General features: G+C 43.8%; 1 protein-coding gene across 1 annotated transcript; it reads right to left on the bottom strand.

The window, feature by feature from the left end:
* Positions 1-4,706: 4,706 nt before the first annotated feature.
* Positions 4,707-20,690, bottom strand: LOC126253165 (vitellin-degrading protease-like). Its single transcript, XM_049954324.1, has 2 exons — positions 20,278-20,690; positions 4,707-5,854 (listed from the first exon to the last, which is right to left on the bottom strand). The coding sequence occupies exons 1-2, from the start codon at positions 20,659-20,661 to the stop codon at positions 5,492-5,494; spliced, it is 747 nt and encodes a 248-aa protein (XP_049810281.1). The 5' UTR covers positions 20,662-20,690; the 3' UTR covers positions 4,707-5,491.
* Positions 20,691-21,378: the final 688 nt, after the last annotated feature.

Here is a 21,378-nt window from a genome sequence, read left to right as displayed (position 1 = left end):
AAGAAAACACTAAGAAATCTAACACGAAAACTACGTAAAGTTTTATCAAGAACTGTTAGTTACTATGCAGAGCAGATAAACACTAATAGAATCCCTTCCTTAGTGGAAGGTCGTAAACAAAATGCAAAATAAACGCTTTATACAAACAGTACTCGCTGCTGCTGGTGCTCTCGCTCTGGCTGTCACAAGACAACTGCTGATTCAAGTGACTAGTGGCTAACGGCCGCGAAACAAACAAAAGACGGTTTTTGGGCGCTTTCTGTTCTAAACGATCAAGAAAACACTAAGAAATCTAACACGAAAACTACGTAAAGTTTTATCAAGAACTGTTAGTTACTATGCAGAGCAGATAAACACTAATAGAATCCCTTCCTTAGTGGAAGGTCGTAAACAAAATGCAAAATAAACGCTTTATACAAACAGTACTCGCTGCTGCTGGTGCTCTCGCTCTGGCTGTCACAAGACAAGATGGTCAGGGAATCGGTGAATGGCGGTTGGCTCCATCGTCTGTGTAGAGAGGGATCTCCACTCACGTGAGTAGACCATCAAATGGACTAGTGTGAAAGGCACTAATAGTCAGGCACACCCAACATTGGTGAACAGATAAACCTGACTACCATAATCTAGTCTAGACAACACCATAGCATAGTAAAGATGGAGAAGAGTGGAATGGTCTCCACCCCAAGATGTGTGGGTCAGGAGGCAGAGAGCATTAAGCTTCTACATACATGTAGTCTTTAGGTGGCGAATGTAGAGCAGCCATGTCAGCTTGTTATCAAATTATGGCCCAAGAGGAGCTGGCCGCCTACATACAGTTCTGGATCAGGGTGTGACAAAAATGGATAACCTGCATTTTGGAGAGAGGAAGCTGGAAGCTAGGGAGGTGGCCCACACAGAGGCCTTTTGGAAGGTGCATTGGAGCTGGTGCTCATCAGATGCTACCAAGTGGGAGCTGCATCAGATGCATGGACAGGATAACTAGAGGCCCAACAGTGGTCACAAGCCGATTGATGGCAGTGAAGAAGAGTGTGACACTTAGCACAGGATACTGTTCTCCTAAAACTGACGGGCGCTGAATGAAGTGCCAACTCTAACACAGAAGAGGCTGTGAGATAAAAACTTGTGGATAAAATTTTGAAGGGGACAACAGGAACTCCAGTCATGGAGGGTAACTAAAATGTGATGACACCAAGCCATGTCGTACACCTCATGTAGGTCAAGGAAGACTGCAACAAGGTGCTGGCAGTGAGTAATAGCCTGTCAGATGGCTGATTCCAGTCATAGTAAAAGGTCACTTCGAGATCGTCCTGCCCAGAATCCACAATGATATGGGGACAAAAGGCCCCCAAATTCCAGTACCCAACATAATCTGAAGCTGATCGTCCTTTTGGCAGTTTACAAAGTACATTCATCAGGCTAATTGGTAGCTGTCTAGAGACGCTGGTTTCTTCCTGGGCTTAAGGACGGGGATAACTGTACTGTCTCGCCATTGTGATGAAAAAGCAGCTGTAAGTCAAATGCAGTTGAAGACCCTTAGGATAAGTGGCCTCTTGGGAATGTTCAAGTGTTTGATCATCTGGTTGTGGATGGAATCCTGGCCTGGGGCTGTGTCTTGTGAAGAGATAAGAGCCTGCAACAATTCCCATTCAGCGAAGGGTTCATTATAGGGCTCAGCGTGGTGTGGGATGAAACAGAGGGGGCCTGTTCAACTCGGTGTTTCTGTCGGAAATAGGCAGTAGAGTAGGAAATGGACGCCGATGCCATCGCAAAGAGTGTCACGAGGTGTTCTGTGAGGACCAGTGGATCAATGCACAGAGCACGCTGGAGGTTAAGACCCAGGTCATTTGACTCTCACTGGAGGCCCAGAAGGCTACAGAGCTTGGACCAAATCTGCAGTGAAGAGGCATACGTCCCCAGGGAGGAAACATAGCATTCCCAGTATTCCTTGTTACTCCTGTTAGTAAGATAACGAGCCTTAGCACGGAGAAGCTTAAACACAAGGAAGTTGATCTGGAAGGGTGTCGCTTAAATCGCTGCAGAGTCTGTTGGCGGTCTGACTGCCACATTCTTGGTCCACCATGGTACCGGTCGACGACGGGGGTTACCTGTGGATAGGGGGACATCAGTGCCAGCAGCATCAAGAATAGTGGCAGAGACGCATTGCATGACTACATCAATGGAATTCAAGTGGGAGGTGTCAAAGTGTACAGAAGACGTATATAAAGGCCAATTATCCCTGCAGAAAGGCCAACATGGGAGCCTGTCTGCCTGGAGGCAGCAGGAAAACAATACAGACACTGGAAAGTGGTCATTGTCGCTAAGGTCATCATGGGATGACCAATGTAGGGAAGCCACGAGAGCAGGGGAGGAGAGCGTGAGATCAACAGCAGAGACGGTGCCATTAGTGGCACTGAAGTGGGTAGCGGAACCATCATTGAGAAGACACATATCGAGGTCTGTGATAAATTGGCCAACTAGGATACACCTGCACATTGAAGTGACACTCCCTCACAGTTGGTGGTGGGCATTGAAGTCCCCATGGAGGAGAAATGGAGCTCGGAGTTGCTGGATTAAGGTAGACAGTGCAACATAAGGAAGTGGCCTACCTGGAGGGAGGTAGACATTGCAAATAGTGATTGCCTGAGTTATTTGCACTTGAACCACTATTGCTTTCTAATTGGTACGTAGGGGGATCCAGTCGCTAATGACAGTGGAGCGAATCAAATTGCAGACCCCACCAGATGCTGCCCTGTGGCCAGCATGGTTCCAATAGAACACCTGATAACCACAAAATGATGGAGAGTGTCATCATGGAAATGCGTTTCTTGTAGAACAAGACAGAATTCAGAATAGGAGGAGACAAGAGTCTGCATTTCCGGTAGGTGAGGATAGTATCTGTTGCAATTCCACTGGATGATCATGTAGCGAGACTCCAGGTTAGACATAAAGAAGCTGAGGAGAGGTCGTGTCACTCAGTCTGTAGTCATCACAGACAAGGCTCAGGTGACATTCATAAATAAGATGTGAGGTGGGAATGGCACCTCCAGGGGCACTGGGGTGGTCTTGTCTTGGAATTTATGTTTCTTCTTCTTCTCTTTCAGAGGTGGGCAGGGCACAGGGGGAGTACAGTCTTCAGCAAGACCAGGAACCAAAACAGGGTAGGTGACCTTGAGGCACACAGATGGTGTGTCTCATGGAAGACTGATGGTAAGATTCTTCTGGCCATGGAGAGGAGTCCCAGGAGAGAGCCCCATCGACAGCAGATGCCAAAGAAGAGGGACATTTCTTCAGCTGGGGAAGGGTAGAATCTACTGGATGGGAGGCTGTGGAAACTGTAGGGGAGGGGGAGGGTGGAGGAGGATGGGGCTTAGGTGAGGAAGAGGTAGGTGGAGGAAATGAAGTAACAGAGGCAACACTTGAAGATAGTGAAACTGGATGGAATCTCTCTTACTTTTGGCGAACCTCAGCATAAGACAGGCGATCCAGGGATTTGTATTCTTGGATATTTTTTTCTCTCTTGTTAGCCAGACAATGCAGCGACTTAGGGACGTGGCTATCAGCACAAATGACACGCACAGGTTGCGGAACACAGGGGCTTCCCTCATAGAATCGGTGGCAGTCGCCACCACACAGAGGGTTCGACGTACAGTGGGAAGACATATGCCCAAAACGCAAGCACCAAAAACACCGCATAGGTAGAGGGACGTATGGCTTCTCGTCACATCTGTGGCACATAACCTTGATCTTCTACGAGAGGGTATCCTCCTCGAAAGCCAGATTGAAGATGCCAGTATTGGTGCAGTTGTCTTTGCGACCCTTCTGCATATGTCTAACAAAATGAACACCACGCCACTCCAGATTATTCCAGAGTTCCTTATCTGTTTGCAGGATGAGGTCCATATGAAAAATCACACCCTGGAGCAAATTCAGAGATTGTTCAGGCGTAATAGACACTAGGACATTGCCAAGACGATCACAGGCACAAAGAGCTGCTGATTGGGTGGCAGAAGAAGCTTTGACCTACAAGGAGCCCAACCACATCTTACAAAGAGACTCCACCAAACTAGTCCTCGATATTCCCCACAAAAGCAATGGCTTTTTGGCGGTGGATGTGTCCCTGTCTGTCCTGGTACAGATGAGGTAATAGGAAAAATGTTTCATTCCAAGATGGCGAGCCTGCCCTCCTCCCATGGTGTAGCCAGGGAAGGGAAGGCTGCTGGTCATAAGAAGCAGCATTCAATGATCCTTCACCATTCAAAGAGATGGCCATTTGAGAACGGCCAGATTTTTGCAGCATGATACACTTCATACACCAAGCATCTGTCCTGATACCACCCTGTCCAACCAGGAGCTCTCCCCATGGGCCCCACCCAGCCAGAGCGAGGACCAGCAGCCATTGCTGGGAGTTCTGATGCTCCAAGAAGATAAGCAACCACTTCTTGGCATGTATGGTGGTGGAACAGCTTAGGTATCACTAGTGTGATCCACATGTTGTCAGAGGGCTCAGCCATACGGGTACATAACAGACCCTGACACAGACCGGCTAGACGTGCTGGTGACCTAGCAGGGAGGAAGGGAGCTACAGTGGGGAAGGGTGAGGAGAAGGAACGGAGGAGAGGAATCCGCACCATAGATGCTAGGAAGGGAGTGCTTCCCCAAATGGCTCACACTAAAAAAAGGAAATTTTGAAATGGAGGTCAAACTTGCTTTTGAAATTACTCTTTCATACATACATTTTATGATACATGAGTCGAAACAGTAATACTTATAATAAAATTTTTTATTATAAGCAGAACATCAAGTTCATCTTTGTATCCTAATTACCTGTGAAACAGAATTTTTCGATTGCTTTTTGTTAAAACACTAGAACTGTTAGTCCTTGCTGCTTCTTCTACTTCGAGCCTCGGAAATGTAAGGTTGTATCATTCCTGTAACTTTTTGTTCTATAAAAATGTTATATAGACTTCCTCCTCTTTAACTGAGTAATATAGTACCTAACCCTACATTAATGCACTAACGAAATTAGTTTTGTTTGATTATCAGCCTGTAAATGAGTTGAAATCAGTGAGTGCGATGACGCACGCCATCAGTACGCTATCGTTTTCCCCATTTCGATATTTGTAAGTCTAACTTGCAGTCTATGTATTTAGTGTGGTTATTATTACCATGCAAACCATTTCTTTGCATGGATAGTGAACAATGACACAGTTTTACATCACCAAACACTCTCTTTTCTGACCATGTTTCGTTCTCCGGCAGCTAACTATTATATGACTATGAAATCAAACAATAATGAGTAAAGAAATAAACACTTACATAATCTTTTTATGCTGCAAAAATAGAGCGAAAGATCTAACACCTTCTTTAATTTGATAATGAATGCTCAGGCGTAGAATAATTTCATAAATCAAATAAAAAAATGTACACGTTTGTATGCCTCAATGTGTGTATGGTTTCAGGAGGCAACCTTTTGAATGTGAAAAGCAAACAATTAGACACCGATTGTTTCGTTAATCCAAGAGCGCAGGGAAACGATGTTGGTGTACACTCCTGGATATGGTGGGTAAAAACAGCCATAGCCCCACGAGACGATTCCGTATTGCGTGGAGTTCGCAACCAGGGGACCACCTTTGTCACCATTGCAAGCGTCTTTGCCGCCTTCTGGTTCACCAGCGCAAATCATGTTCTCTGTGACTATTCCTTCGTAGGTGTCGTTGCAGGAGGAACGGTCGATGATAGTCGTGTTGACGGCGTGCAGCTGCTCCGGGTAGTCCACCCCAGGTTGAAGGCTACCCCAGCCGCTCACCGTGACGGTGCTGCCGGCCTCGAGCTCCTCAGTAGCCAGAGCCACAGCCTGTGGAAGCAGTTATGGTAATAACAGGGCAGTCCGCTGTGAGAGGTGAACATTAAATAAACAGTGTAGATAATATGAGTAATAAAAGAATAATCTTTTTTTTTAAATTAATGTGTTATAAGGGTTATGAATACCAAACAAAGAGTTCAGATACGTTTTTGGATAAAACCAACGATTTAACGAAAATCGAAAGTGATGCGGCTTTATAGGTTCTTAGATTTCAAGAACTGGTGCCTTATAAGCTGATACGGACATCATAATGTCGCAAGAAGTGTCTTACTTATTTGAATCGAATTAAGGGCTAATGGACCACAGTATATCGTAGAAATGACAACGAATTTGGAACAGTGATTATGACTAGGGAAGGGGTCATAGTAAGAAACATAGAGAAATACCGAATAGCAGAGGTACAGCCGGCATGATCTGTAATATCAGATTAATTAGTTTCTTTGCCCTTCAGTTACAGGGAAAACTAACAGAGGAGCGTTATTCTACGATGCGATAGTCCCATTTTTACAATCCATATCAAACAAATAATATTTTAGGTGATTTTAGCTGTGTAACTGGTTCCAAAAATCAGACACCCAGTTGTAACACATACAGGGTGTTTCAAAAATGACCGGTATATTTGAAACGGCAATAAAAACTAAACGAGCAGCGATAGAAATACATCGTTTGTTGCAATATGCTTGGGACAACAGTACATTTTCAGGCGGACAAACTTTCGAAATTACAGTAGTTACAATTTTCAACAACAGATGGCGCTGCAAGTGATGTGAAAGATATGGAAGACAACGCAGTCTGTGGGTGCGCCATTCTGTACGTCGTCTTTCTGCTGTAAGCGTGTGCTGTTCACAACGTGCAAGTGTGCTGTAGACAACATGGTTTATTCCTTAGAACAGAGGATTTTTCTGGTGTTGGAATTCCACCGCCTAGAACACAGTGTTGTTGCAACAAGACGAAGTTTTCAACGGAGGTTTAATGTAACCAAAGGACCGAAAAGCGATACAATAAAGGATCTGTTTGAAAAATTTCAACGGACTGGGAATGTGACGGATGAACGTGCTGGAAAGGTAGGGCGACCGCGTACGGCAACCACAGAGGGCAACGCGCAGCTAGTGCAGCAGGTGATCCAACAGCGGCCTCGGGTTTCCGTTCGCCGTGTTGCAGCTGCGGTCCAAATGACGCCAACGTCCACGTATCGTCTCATGCGCCAGAATTTACACCTCTATCCATACAAAATTCAAACGCGGCAACCCCTCAGCGCCGCTACCATTGCTGCACGAGAGACATTCGCTAACGATATAGTGCACAGGATTGATGACGGCGATATGCATGTGGGCAGCATTTGGTTTACTGACGACGCTTATTTTTACCTGGACGGCTTCGTCAATAAACAGAACTGGCGCATATGGGGAACCGAAAAGCCCCATGTTGCAGTCCCATCGTCCCTGCATCCTCAAAAAGTACTGGTCTGGGCCGCCATTTCTTCCAAAGGAATCATTGGCCCATTTTTCAGATCCGAAACGATTACTGCATCACGCTATCTGGACATTCTTCGTGAATTTGTGGCGGTACAAACTGCCTTAGACGACACTGCGAACACCTCGTGGTTTATGCAAGATGGTGCCCGGCCACATCGCACGGCCGACGTCTTTAATTTCCTGAATGAATATTTCGATGATCGTGTGATTGCTTTGGGCTATCCGAAACATACAGGAGGCGGCGTGGATTGGCCTCCCTATTCGCCAGACATGAACCCCTGTGACTTCTTTCTGTGGGGACACTTGAAAGACCAGGTGTACCGCCAGAATCCAGAAACAATTGAACAGCTGAAGCAGTACATCTCATCTGCATGTGAAGCCATTCCGCCAGACACGTTGTCAAAGGTTTCGGGTAATTTCATTCAGAGACTACGCCATATTATTGCTACGCATGGTGGATATGTGGAAAATATCGTACTATAGAGTTTCCCAGACCGCAGCGCCATCTGTTGTTGACAATTGTAACTACTGTAATTTCGAAAGTTTGTCCGCCTGAAAATGTACTGTTGTCCCAAGCATATTGCAACAAACGGTGTATTTCTATCGCTGCTCGTTTAGTTTTTATTGCCGTTTCAAATATACCGGTCATTTTTGAAACACCCTGTACATGGTACTGAAGAACAACACCAGAGTGTTACATCCACTTCATACGTTAGAGCTTAAATACGATGACTAGCCGTACTGACGGACTGTATGCAACATGCAGGTTAAGGGAACACATTTTGAAGTCATAGCTATGGCCAACCATAATCTCAGATAACGTAGCGTTCATATGTAGCATAAACTTAGAGAAAGAAGGAACCTACAGAGCAAGAGGATTGCGAAAATTAAACTTAGCTCATCTGGAAGACACAAGACGCTGTGCTGCCTTTCATAATATGTGGGTAGAAAAAGAAAGAAAGTTCCCAGCGTACAATTCAGCTACAGTATTAACTGGTGGATGAAGTTTGCAAAACCACCTATAATATAAACCATGAGGAACCCCCGCCAACAATGCCATACGATCATTTCATTTGTTTACTCTTGCGAAAACTGTCCCTACCAGAAGAAACGAATTTTATTTCAGGCGTCTGAGACACTAGTTTAAATTTGATGCAACAGTAATAGCAAAGTCTATGCTAATTAATAAATCATCTTGAATAAGTTGCACACCAAGAAACGGCATCAATGTATCACGTTGTAGAAGAAAATAAAAAAAGAAACCTGAAACTACTTCCAGATATGATCATTGCACCCAGGCGACAAAGTCATTTAATAGCGATTTGCACATATGCACTATGTGATCAAAAGTATCAGGGACATCTGGCTGAAAATGTCTTGCAGATTCGTGGCACACTCCATCGGTACTGCTGCAATTGAATATAGTATTGGCCCACCCCTAGCCTCGATGACAGTTTCCACTCTCGCGGACATACGTTCAATCAGGTGCTGGAATGTTTCTTGGGGAATGGCAGCCCGTTCTTCACGGTGTTCTGAATTGAGGAGAAGTACCGTTGTCGATCGGAGAAGCCTGGCACGAAGTCGGCGTTGCAAAACATCCCATAGGAGTTCTATAGGATTTAGGTCAGGACTCTGTGCAGGGTAGTCCGTTACAGGGATGTTATTGTCGTATAACCACTCCGCCACAGGCCTTGTATTATAAACAGATGTTCGATCGTGTTGAAAGATGCAATCGCAATTCCCGAATTGCTCTTCAACGAGTGGGAAGCCAGAAGGTGCTTAAAACATGAGTGTAGGTCTGTGCTGTGATAGTACCACGCAAAACAAGGGGCGCAAGCCACCTCCATGAGAAACACGACCACACCATAACACCACCGCCTCCGAATATTACTGTTGGCACTACACACGCTGGCCGATGACGTTCACCAGGCATTCGCCGTACGCACAATCTGCCATTGGATCGCCACATTGTGTACCGTGATTCGTCACTCCACACAACGTTTTTCCATTGTTCAATCGTCCAATGTTTCCGCTCCTTACACCAATAGATGCGTCGTTTAGCATTTACCAGTGCGATGTGTGGCTTATGAGCAGCCGCTCGACCATGAAATCCAAGTTTTCTCACCTCCCGCCTAACGGTCATAGTACTTCCAGTGGATCCTGATGCAGTTTAGAATTTCTGTATGAATTTCTGAATGATGTCTGCGTATTACACGTTACGACCCTCTTCAACTGTCGGCGGTCTCAGTCAGTCAACAGACGAGGTCAGCCTGTACGCTTTTGCGCTCTACGTGAGCCTTCACGTTTCCACTTAATTGTCAAATCGGAAACAGTGGACTTAGGGATGTTTAGGAGTGTGAAAATCTCGCGTGCAGACATATGACACAAGTGACACGCAATCACGTGACCACGTTCGAAGTCCGTGAGTTCTGCAAAGCGCCCCATTCTGCCCTCTCATGATGTCTAATGACTACTGAGATGGCTGATGTGAAGTACCTAGCAGTAGGTGGCAGCACCGTGCACGTAATATGAAAAACGTATGTTTTTGGGGGTGTCCGGATACTTTTAATCACATAGTGTACAAATGTCGGTAGAATCGCGTACACGAGGTGTAAAAGGGCAGTGCATGGGCGGAGCTGTCGTTTGTACTCAGGTAATGCATGAGAAAAGCTTTGCGACGTGATTATGACCGCACAACGGGATTTAACAGACTCTGAATATCGAATGGCACTTGAAGCTAGACGGATGGTACATTTCTTTTCGGAAGTCGCTAGGGAATTCAATATTCCGAGAGCCATAGTGTCAAGAGTATACCGAGAATACCAAATTTCAGCATTGCCTCTCACGACGGACACGCTGTGGCCGACGGCCTTCACTTAACGACGGAGAGCAGCGGCGTTTGCGTAGAGTTGTCAGTGCGAACAGACAAGCAGCACTGCCTGAAATAACAGCAAAAATCACTGTAGAACATACGACGAACGTATACGTTAGTGCGGCGAGTGCGTTTGCTAACAGCAAGATGGCGCGTGCAGCGCCTCTCCTGGGCTCGGGACAACATAGGTTGGGCCCTAAGAGACAGGAAAACCGCGGTGTGATCGGGTGAGTCCTGATTTCAGTTGGTAAGGGCTGATGGTAGGATTCGAGTTTGATGCAGACCCCGCGAAGCCATGGACCCAAATTTTCAAAAAAATGTGTTCAAATGTGTGTGAAACCTTATGGGACTTAACTGCTAATGTCATAAGTCCCTAAGCTTACACACTACTTAACCTAAATTATCCTAAGGACAAACACACACACCCATGCCCGAGGGAGGACTCGAACCTCCGCCGCGACCAGCCGTACAGTCCGTGACTGCAGCGCCCGAGACCGCTCGGCTAATCCCGCGCGGCCCTCAATTTTCAACACTGGATTTAGCAAGCTGTTGGTGGATTCATAATGTGTGCTGTGTTTACATGGAGTGGACTGGGTCCTCTGGTGCAGCTGAACCGAGCATTGACTGATTATGTTCTGCTTGTTGGAAACCATCTGCAGACATTCATGGACTTCATGTTCCTAAATAACGATGCGCCATGTCACCGGTCCATCGTTGTTGGCAATTGGTTTGAAAAAATTCTTTACAATTTGAGCGAATTATGTAGCCAACATGAATCCCATCGAACATTTATGAGACGTAATCTAGAGTTAAGTTCGGCAACAAAATTCTGCATCGCCAACACTTTCGCAATTACGGACAGCTACAGAGGCAGAGTGGATCATTGTTTCTGCAGGGGACTTCCGACGACTTATTGAGTCCATATCACGTCGGGATCCTGCCTTATGACGGCCAAAAGGAGGCCCGACGTGATATTAGCAAGTCTCCCATGACTTTCTTACCTCAGTGTACAAGCACGATGCTACTGAACAAACAAGCTGAAAAAAGAGATGAAATCTTTAGTCGCATTACAGAACTAGCTACCAGCAAAGCAACGGACGAAAAGACACAGAGAGTTATTATATGACAACGACGTGCGGACGTTTAAATCCAGAGGAAGAGGAAGACTTCGCAACAGAGCTAACCGAAAAAGTAGTAGGTGCTACTGAAAAAAGCTGAAAATGTTCATTGGGCCCTGTTGTTTACCAATGCCATCTCGAAATAATTGTGGAGGGAGCAGTGGTGTGGTCCTAATTGCCAAAAACCGAGGAGGAAAGACAGTCGAGAGTCTTCGACCTATAACACTGCTCAACAGTGACTACAAAACTTTCAAGCGGATCACACTGTGATTCACTTCAGTTGTTAGCACCACTACAACTGGAGCATACGAAACATGTGTGGAGAAAGATCGGTTAATACACCAAACTTTAACTGATTACAGAGGCATCAGAACGAAAGTAGGAGCTCGCAATGAAATCGCTTGACATCGAAAAAGCCTTTGATAAAGTCAACCATTTACGTCTTTTCCAGTCTGTAAAAGCATTGAACTTCCCAAAAAGTAACTGACGCAGCCAAGAACCTCCCAAAATTGGCATATCCGGACACAGCGTAAACGGACAAGTACGTATACTACTACGAATTAATAAATCGGTTCGACAAGATTATCCCGTCTCCATGGCACTATTTGCAATAGCTGTAGATGCTTTTCTCTTTACCCTGAGACAACAACTTCATGGCTTACAAATGTGTGGTCAGAAGATCATATGCCAAGCATACACGGACCACCTACGTCCGATTACTGGGGATGGAAGAAAATGAGAGGGAAGAAGCGCGTTAAATCATAAGGAATTATGAAGTCACAACATGAAACAAATTAAACCGAAATAAGACGGGACTTATGAACATTGACGGAGGAGTAGAATTTTGGGCGGAAGAACAAATAATTGGCTAAACTACTGTCAGCATAAAACAAAACAGTTTGAGAAATCCAAAAGCAGTACAAAAATTACACACCTGTTACAAAAAACAAAACAAAAAACAAACAAACAACAAAAAAAAACAGAATATCTTGAACGACTAGAGAGAGGATGCTCGTATTCATAGGACATGTACATCAGTGTGTTCTGCATAAAGTATTAACATTTCAGTCACCTCTCTTCAGCATATGGCCTATTCGCCATGGGCCTTGATAACTTTTTCCATGCGTGGAAGCACCAATGCGTATAAGGCGCGAATGGCGTCCTGTGCGATAGCCATCCATGCTGCTTTCACCTAGTTCCAACGTCCATCTGTGGTGGTTGGCATTGGGTCACAGTCCTGCACCTATCGTTTCACCATATCCGATACATTTTCGATTGGCGGTAAGTCCGGTGATCTGGCTTTGCCAGGGCAGAAGGCCGACATCCTGTATCACCAAGAAGGAACGTGATCGAGCCGCATGTGCTCATGCATTTTCTTACTGAAGAATGTGCATCTGGGTTGTTGTGCAGAAAGTGTATGCTACAGGTCGTAGTATGTCATTCACTAAGGTCACACTGATGACAGTGGCCTAAACACGCACCAACTGCGATTTGTGATTGTATACAGTAGCGCCCCACACCATAAGGCCTTGAGTTGCTGCTGTTCGTCTTGTGCGAATGCAGTTACTGTGATGCTACTCCCCCCATCTGCGGAGAACAAAAATGCGGCCATCATTTTCAAACAAAGAGAACCTGGATTCGTCCGAAAACAGAATTGTGCCACTCCTGTCGCCAGCGACTTCTTTCACACACCACTGCCGTCTAGCCTGTTTCTACACATTCATCAAAGGTAGGCGGAGATGTGGACGCAACCGACGCCGTAATAAAGAGACGTACTGTCCCTCCTGATAGTGTACACACTGTTCCATTGTTGCACCATAGCCGTCGACGCCGCTGTGGCTGAGCGCTTCTAGGCGCTTCAGTTCGGAACTGCGTCGCTGCTACGGTCGCAGGTTCGAATCCTGCCTCGGGTATGGATGAGTGTAATGTCCTTAGGTTATTTATGTTTAAGTAGTTCTACGTCTAGGGGACTGATGACCTCAGATGTTAAGTCCCATAGTACTTAGAGCCATTTGAATCATTTTTTAGCCGAGGACGACGCAGATCTGTCCTGCAATGACATTAGGTTGAGGTGTCGATCTTTTCGGGGGTGGTCTTGGCGGTGCAACCTGACCTATTTCGTCGTGTTCTACGGCTTTCTGTGAACTATTCTGCACACGCCCGTTGCACTGCCAAAACATTTCGTTACACACGAGTAGCATTTTGCCGGATGGAAGCATTACGTCCTCTCATGCCAATAACGCGCCCTCTTTCAGGCTCATTGATTTGACCTTACGAAAGGTACATATGTCTGTGAGAAATCCCGCACGTCTGCTCAGATCACACAGATGTATTATCTTCTGTTTAGGAGATCTATAGGCACATTTTACCGGTAGGTGGTGTTGCGCCGCGATGTCGACGTTTACCTTGAAATCAAGGGCCGACGTAGTTTAAATGCTAATCATTTCTGGAGAACATATTACTGCAACGTGCTGTGAATATGAACGTCCTACCTCCTATGGTTCACTGTATTCTGTTTTTTCTCAACATGAGTTGGTCAATAGCTATATGAAATCCGAAGTAAACAGAGTCGCTCACGTACAGCAATTACCAAGATACATAGCTCAGTAAATACCAGCACCCCTTAGACAAATTCTCAACAGAGGTCACCTAAAACATTTTCTCTAAGAGTACAGCTTCATCGAAAGAACAATTCCAGACAAAGATCTATACAAAATCGAAGCAGTCAGCAACAACATGGCAGAAAACGAAGCAAAGAATAGAACAAAACAAAAGTGTATGGAATAAAGCTGGAACAAAGTCTCGGAAAATATTCGGGACGCACACTTATGAACCAATGTGAGGTCAACGAGGTACTTGGCCGCAAACAGGAAAATCCCGACCAACGCAAAACACCAAGCAGTTCATCTGTCAGACACACCAAACTACATCAGGTGCAACCTACTGCACATGGACGAACGTGTAATATCTGGTTAAAAGTATTTGAACACCTATCGGTGTCCACCCTGCACATTTATGAAGACTTGAACTCTGCAGAGAACACTTTCAATGAGGTGCCAGAAAATTTGCGTAGGAGTGGTAGCCCTTTCTTCCTCAAAAACCGAAACCGCAGAAGGTAGTGATGTAGGATGCTGGGGTCTGGAGCGAAGTCAACGTTCCAACTCTTTCCAAAGATATTTCTTTGGGATCAGCTCGGTACTGTGGGTCGGCCTACTCATTTCAGAAATGTTAATGTCCACAAACAAATTAATCGCAAATGGTGCATTATGCGTTGTCTTGCTGGTAAAATCACTCATCGCCCTCGAACTGTTCTGCTGTATGCAGTACACACTGTAGTAAAATTTGTTCACCTCCTTTCGCATTTACCAGTTCCTTAAGTTCAATTATGGGCCATAATCCTAACCACGAAAATACCCCAGACCACAGGCTACAACGTGATTCATCAGTCCAAATCCCTTTATTTCAGGTAACCGATATTTTGTTTGGCCGCTCTTCAAACCATCTCAAGCATCGCTCAGCATTGACTATAGAAATGTGTGGCTTATGAGGAGCCGCTCAATCATTCTACTCCGTTATTTTTAACCCATTGTTCTAGTTTGGGAACTTTTACATTCGACAAATGGCGCGCTTGCAAGGCGAAGTGCAAAGTGTGTTTGCACAGTGCTTCGGTCGAACTGGGCTTCATTTTCCTCATCTCGGCTTGCGTGGTGAAGCCGCTGTGGTGCACTGCCGAGAACGTTGATAGAAGGCATATTCATCACTGAAATAGATAAGCGCAAGACAGTTACTCAAATAATGAAATAACATGGTCCAAGAAAAGATTTCCGAAAGTCCATTTAAACCGGAATGGGAAAGTCTTTCTTATTTTGTTAGTTGTGAAAATAGCGCCAAATATCAAATCTGCCGTACAGGAATTATATGTGTAAGAAAATCATCTATTTGAAGACACTGCAGCAAATTGCATTCAGAAGAGTATGTTGAAATCATAGGGGAAGCCAGAGAAAAAAAAAATTAAGGTGCAAACTCTAGCGGCAGAGAATTCTATATCCACAAATGAGGCTCGTATCAGCACTTTAGCATATTTACTTTGATCAAAGGATCTGTGAAACGAACTGAAGTTTGTGTACATTCTTCTCAAATGTGCATTCGTTTTCGTTTCCTTTTTCACTTGTATTATTCCCAAACCCATTCTTTTCTTCTGTGATTTAGGGCTATGAAGATGAAGGTTGCCTTGAAAGGATTCAGAGCTATTTGTAAAGTTGCTTTATTTTTAGCAAGAGCACGGAAGCCACTTGTTGAAAGGCCATTAATAAACAATATTTTGTTGGATGTAGTGGAGACAATGAATCCCACAATATCTCCAGCATAGAGCAGAATACCCGTTTTCTAGAACGATAAAATATGGCGAAGCAGCGACGTTGCCGGGAATTTGCACGAACAACTGTCAGCCAAATTTGAAAACCTCCAGGCGCGCTTGATGAGTCCATGGATCAATTAGCCGTTTTTTTCGTGGCGTGAATGACGACCTAAGTGTAACGGAAGAGCTCATGGATATGATGTCGATAAAGGACCCTGCTACAGGGGTGGATATGTGAGAAGCGATCGAAATGACAACTGAAAGAATAGGACTCACTTGAAGAAAGCTGTTTTTTGTAACCACAGCTGAACCATGGTAAAGTTAAAAGTATTATTGGCCTACTGCGGAGAAAGCTTAACACACTTAATTTATCTTCCGCTTATTGTTTTGCCCTCGAAGGGGCTGTTTGTGCAAAAGTTATCGGAGTTCAAGATGTAATGAATGAAGTGGTGCGCATCGTGAAATGTATTCGTTCTCATGGGCTCATTCATCGTCACTTCAAAGAATTTTTATTTCATAGAAGAGGAGTATCCAGATATATCGTGCCATGCTTATGGACGGTGGCTGAGCAAGGGGAAAGTAATATCTCGCATTTTTCGACTGCGCCACGCCGTGGCTCAATTTTTAGAGGACAAGGGAAACTAGAGCCACTCTTGCATGACCCTGAATGGGCAGTCGATCTAGGATTCTTAGCAGTAAACTTCAGCTCATGAAAAAACAACTTTTCTATAGAGGTAAGCAACTCTTTACTTAGTTAGATATCCAGATTTTTAAAAGTGCTTTATTCAAAACGGCATTATGGTTTTATTTTACAGCATATGCGCAGGAAGTACCACGCTTTGAAAAATTTGTGAAACTGCTACAATCCCTTAAAAATGAGTTTGGCAAGCGACTCCAGTTAATGTACCGGTATACCACTAAGAGGAAAATAAAGTCGATTTTGTTAAATGTACAAGCGTAACATAAAATTAAAAACAACAGTAAACAGTACCTGTTTATTGAAACATATCGCCTTTTAGTACTTCAAAGAAACTTTATACGCTACTATCATTTATTACCATTTAGTTTTGTTCTTGTTTCAGGAAATTACTAACTCGCAGCTAATGGTTTGAAGTGTTGGTATAGCCCTACAATTGAAACTGCACGAAAACTAGATTGCGTGCAAGTACTTCTGATTGTAATTTCAAAAATGCTTCAATAATTGCTTACAGCCGTTCCCTTGCTCCAGAATTTAGTATCATATCTGAATACAAAAAAGGAGAAAATAGTAGAGATAATTTTCTGCAGAATGCAAAATTAAAGTTATTATTATTATCATTATTATCATTTAAACTTATTTTGCACGGGTGATCTTGTCGCATCAAACTCAGTTCTCCACCCACTGCACATAAACATTTGGCAATGACGAAGAAAACGGAGGTGAAGTTTTGGAAAAGGTCGGGACGATGCGAGCGAGGCAAGCGTAAGGAAAGAGAGAGATAGCGCTACTGCACAAGGTCGGGAAGTGGGGATTTGCCCCATAGTCAATATAGAACAGCCTTCTTCTGCAGTCTGATACAAACACCCCGAGAAACTCTATTTTACTTTTACCAATGGTAGCACTTTGAAATTCACGAGCGATTCCTTTTTCAAGTCTCATGCGATTTTTACAGGTGGAGGTGACGCAAATGTTAGCACACTGTACTCGCACGTTCAAATCCGCGTCCTGCCATCCTGATTTAGGGTTTCAGCGATTTCCCTAAACCTCTCCAGGCCAATTCCGGTATGGTTGCTTCGAAACGGTACGGCCGATTTTCTTCACCACTGCGGGATTGTGTTCCGTCTCTGATGACCTAGATGTCTACGGGACGTTATACCCTAATCTTCCTTCCTTCAAGAGATTTTCTACAGCCACTCTCCGAAATGCTCGACGGTTCCTCTCCTTCATTACATGAGGTCTGCCAGGTCCCACTTTAGCTCTCGTTGTTCCTCCATGCTTCCACTTCATATTCATATCGCCAGCATTCGGCCTGGTTCGGCATCAGAAGGGTTGAAATATCCTAAACGGATTTGTTACTCAGGTGACATCCAATGAAATAGTGCACGTTCGAGGTCACTAAACTTCCCTGGTCGGACGATTCTATTGTTACCTCTTCTCTACTGAAAACACAATACTCCCTACAGTCTTTTATACTGGCGTACCTGCATGTTGTTGTGCCATGTAGTGGTCAAATCTGCATTACATAGGGATGTCCTGATACTTTTGATCATATCGTGTAGATAAACATGTGGTAATGTAAAGAGAATATGGTTCCTCTGCAGACAGAAACTTATGTTTTATATACGTCTCACAGCACAGTTACACTGCGTAGACGAGTTGGTCCAGTGAAGCATCCTATTCTTACACAAAAACACGAGCAGTGACCTTGCTAAAGGGACAAATGGTGCAGCACATTTTATCGGAAAAGGAAAAGAATTCAAGCAGTTTACTGGCTACATATGATAACAAAGCATCAAGAGGATGAACAAATCAAAAAAATCTACAAATGAAAATTTACCTGTTTTCTAATTGGAACATTCAGACACAGAGAAACATTTAACCTTAAACTTGGTTATAAGAATTTGTATGTGTTTTTATTTATTTTTTATTCTACTGCAAGTAATAACTTCTTTTAAAATTATTTTGATGAATAATTTGTAGGTCAATGAGAAAAAATTCATTTAATTCAAGTCTTCTCAGTACGATTAGTTTAGTTTTCAAATCTGCATGTCACTTATTTCTATCCTAATGGAAATAATATTATCATTTTACAACTTTAGGAAAAGAAAGTGACAGTTCATTTGCAAAGGGGTTCATACGAAGAAGTTGATTTTAATGTCTAAGTTGGAGAGCTTTACTTTCACGAAGAATTGTCTATTATTTACCTCAACTCGTCTCATAAAGAAGCAACATGTAATTTCTAATGAAATAAAACAAGAGGAATGGTATTAGAAGGATCGCATAATTTTAGTTCCGAACTTCATAATAGCAAAGTATGTCGTCTTCGGTTCTTATAACTGCCGCCTGGTTTCTATTCAATTTTGTTAATAACCTTCCACAGCAAGTATTTTGCTCCCACTATCTTCAGAAGGTACAAGGCATAATAAGGGAACACGAGAGCATATTCTTAATGTCAGAGCCCTATTTGAAAAATTTAGAGAATTCAATACTCCATTAGTCTTCGATTCTAGGACTATACCAAGGCTTTCGACTGTGTTCAATGAAAACAACTGTGGAGCATACTAGCAGAAATTGGCGTTCATGATCATCTTATTACCTTTATCACAAATCTGTACTCTGATGGGAAGGCAATAATCAGACTAGGCAAAAGTACTTCAAACCTTTTGAACCATATAAAGGAGCTAGAGATGAGTGCATTCTATCATCGGTTCTGTTTAACACCTATGGAGAATATGTTAGGAGAAAGAGTCTTCATGGGTGGGCTGGAGGGATCACAATTGCAGGACGAAGAATCCGTAGTTTAAGTTTTGCTGATAACACCGCAATGTGCACAGCATCAAAATTGGAAATAAAGGAATTACTGGGTAGGGTTAAGACAGAAAATTAAAAACCTGGATTGTCAATTAGGAAAAAGAAGATAAAGATCATGATAACTGACAAAGGTGAATCCATACCAGCCGCTGACGAACTATCAGAATATGAGAAGTGGATCACTGTTTCTACTTGCGATCAGTGATACAGAAAGAGGGTGGCCAACACAGTTAATAAGATGCAGAATTGTTCTGGATAGGGATGCTGTACCGAAACTGAAAGTGATTTGAAAAGACGGAGTCCTAACCATACAACAAAATTAAGAGTGCACAAATCTCCAATGTTTCCAATTTTCCTTTATTGTGCTGAAACATGGACAATAACAAAAGGGGACCAAAAAGACTTGATCTTTTGACCTATGGACTTGGAAGAGGTTGCTGAGAATATCATGGATAGACAGACGGACCAATCAAATCAATCCTTCAAGAACACAAGGTGTTTCCAGTGAATCCTGCAGTTATTTGGTCATATAACTCGACGACAGGAGGATAACTTGGAAAAAATGATCATCAATGGCAAAGTCGAAGGTAAAAGGTAGCAGGGAAGACCACTAAGATGATGGACGAAACAGATAAAGGAGAAGACATACCAAACATGACGCTAGCCACTCCTAGATGTAGAAGGCCGGGTAAAATGGAGATATTCTTAAGAGTATTTGTGGTGGGTCGCCAATTTTCAACTATGTAAAACGGTGTGTTGACGACCTTCAAAGATTCAGAGTGTATTCTAATCAACACTAGCACTGTAGCCAGGATAATGTATCTAGTTCTGCAGAGCAAATGAAGGTGTGAAAGAGAGGAAGGAGATCCAACATATAATATAAATATTACAAAAGTATGTGTAGAGTATTTGTCCCTTGAAAGGCAAAAGTTCCAAATTCGATATCAGGTCCGCCAAACAGTTGTAATTTACCAGAAAGATTCAAACCAACTCACACTTCGCTACAGAGTGGAAATTCATTGTGCGACCGTAGTTTGATTTTGTAAGATTTTTCTCAATGAAATATTTCTGTACAGAATACCTGAACGTTGTCGCCAAACGAGATGGAGCCAGAGATCTCGAAGAAACCAATGTCTCTATCTGTCAAAACATAATCGAAATCTTCGTGCCAGAACAAATCGGACACCGTGTATGTGGCGCCGCCACTCTCGCGTATAGATGTACCGACCCGCAGCACGTAATAGATTGGTTCGGTGCCCCAGATGCACCACGCAGCCGTCATCACCCAGTTGGCGCTGACGATGGAGGCGCCGCAGCGGTGCGCCTCCACATACTCCACGGAGACCTGCCAGGGGAACTGCGAGATGTCCGCCGGCTCGCCCCCCAGAACACGGTCGTCGCCCCTTAGTGTGGGTGCTACGCTGCAGGCTGCGGCCAGCAGCCACAAGGTGAGGGCCGGACTCATCTCTGTCAGGAGAGCCAGGCAACAATGTCGTTCGCGTTGTGTACCAGCAACTGCCTCACGAGTTATCTGCACCTCTCCAGATTTATCAGACGCTTTCAATCAAAACAGATTTATTATCAGTTGCGCCAGCCTCTCCTAACTGCTCTAGCTATTATCACAAGCAGAGTATCAACGTGCTAAAATTATCTGTAAAGTATTGCATGTCAACGAATAACCCACTCGTAAGTTTCCACCAATGAACAAAGGTCTGCCTGATTATCCCACATAATGAATTGTCCACTGGTTTATCCCTTGACTGGAAGAGAGTTAAACGATTAAATGAATGAGGTTCGGTATTTGCATGATTGTACACTAGCAGAAAAGATCATCAGCATGAAGCAATGCATCTGCGTGATGGAAGATTTACCCACTTATTACTTATATTGCATACATTCTACATATTACGTATTACACAAGACATGATTCTGTCGACAGGATCACACATCTATTGACATACAGTCCATGGATAGCATGTTCAATATCCAGCAAGTTCTGATTACAGTGCAGTACTGAAAATGAACACAGAGACGATCCAGATGTGCCACGCATTATTTTGGCAAATGGATATTTCCGATATTACAGGCCATGCGAGACGCTATTAAGGTCAGTTTCGAAATCATCCGCAAATTTGTTTCTGCGCATGTGTGTTCAAAAGTTCATTGCACATAACGTTTAAGT

Source organism: Schistocerca nitens, chromosome 4, assembly GCF_023898315.1.
Source record: "Schistocerca nitens isolate TAMUIC-IGC-003100 chromosome 4, iqSchNite1.1, whole genome shotgun sequence".
Classification (NCBI taxonomy): domain Eukaryota; kingdom Metazoa; phylum Arthropoda; class Insecta; order Orthoptera; family Acrididae; genus Schistocerca; species Schistocerca nitens.
This window is presented reverse-complemented; position numbering and strand designations above follow the sequence as displayed.

Excerpts from the sequence above, each read along its gene's own strand:
- LOC126253165 (XM_049954324.1), bottom strand. The coding sequence starts at position 20,661 with ATGAGTCCGGCCCTCACCTTGTGGCTGCTGGCCGCAGCCTGCAGCGTA. Across the intron at positions 5,855-20,277 it reads CGTTTGGCGACAACGTTCAG|GCTGTGGCTCTGGCTACTGA; the intron begins GTATTCTGTACA and ends CTGCTTCCACAG.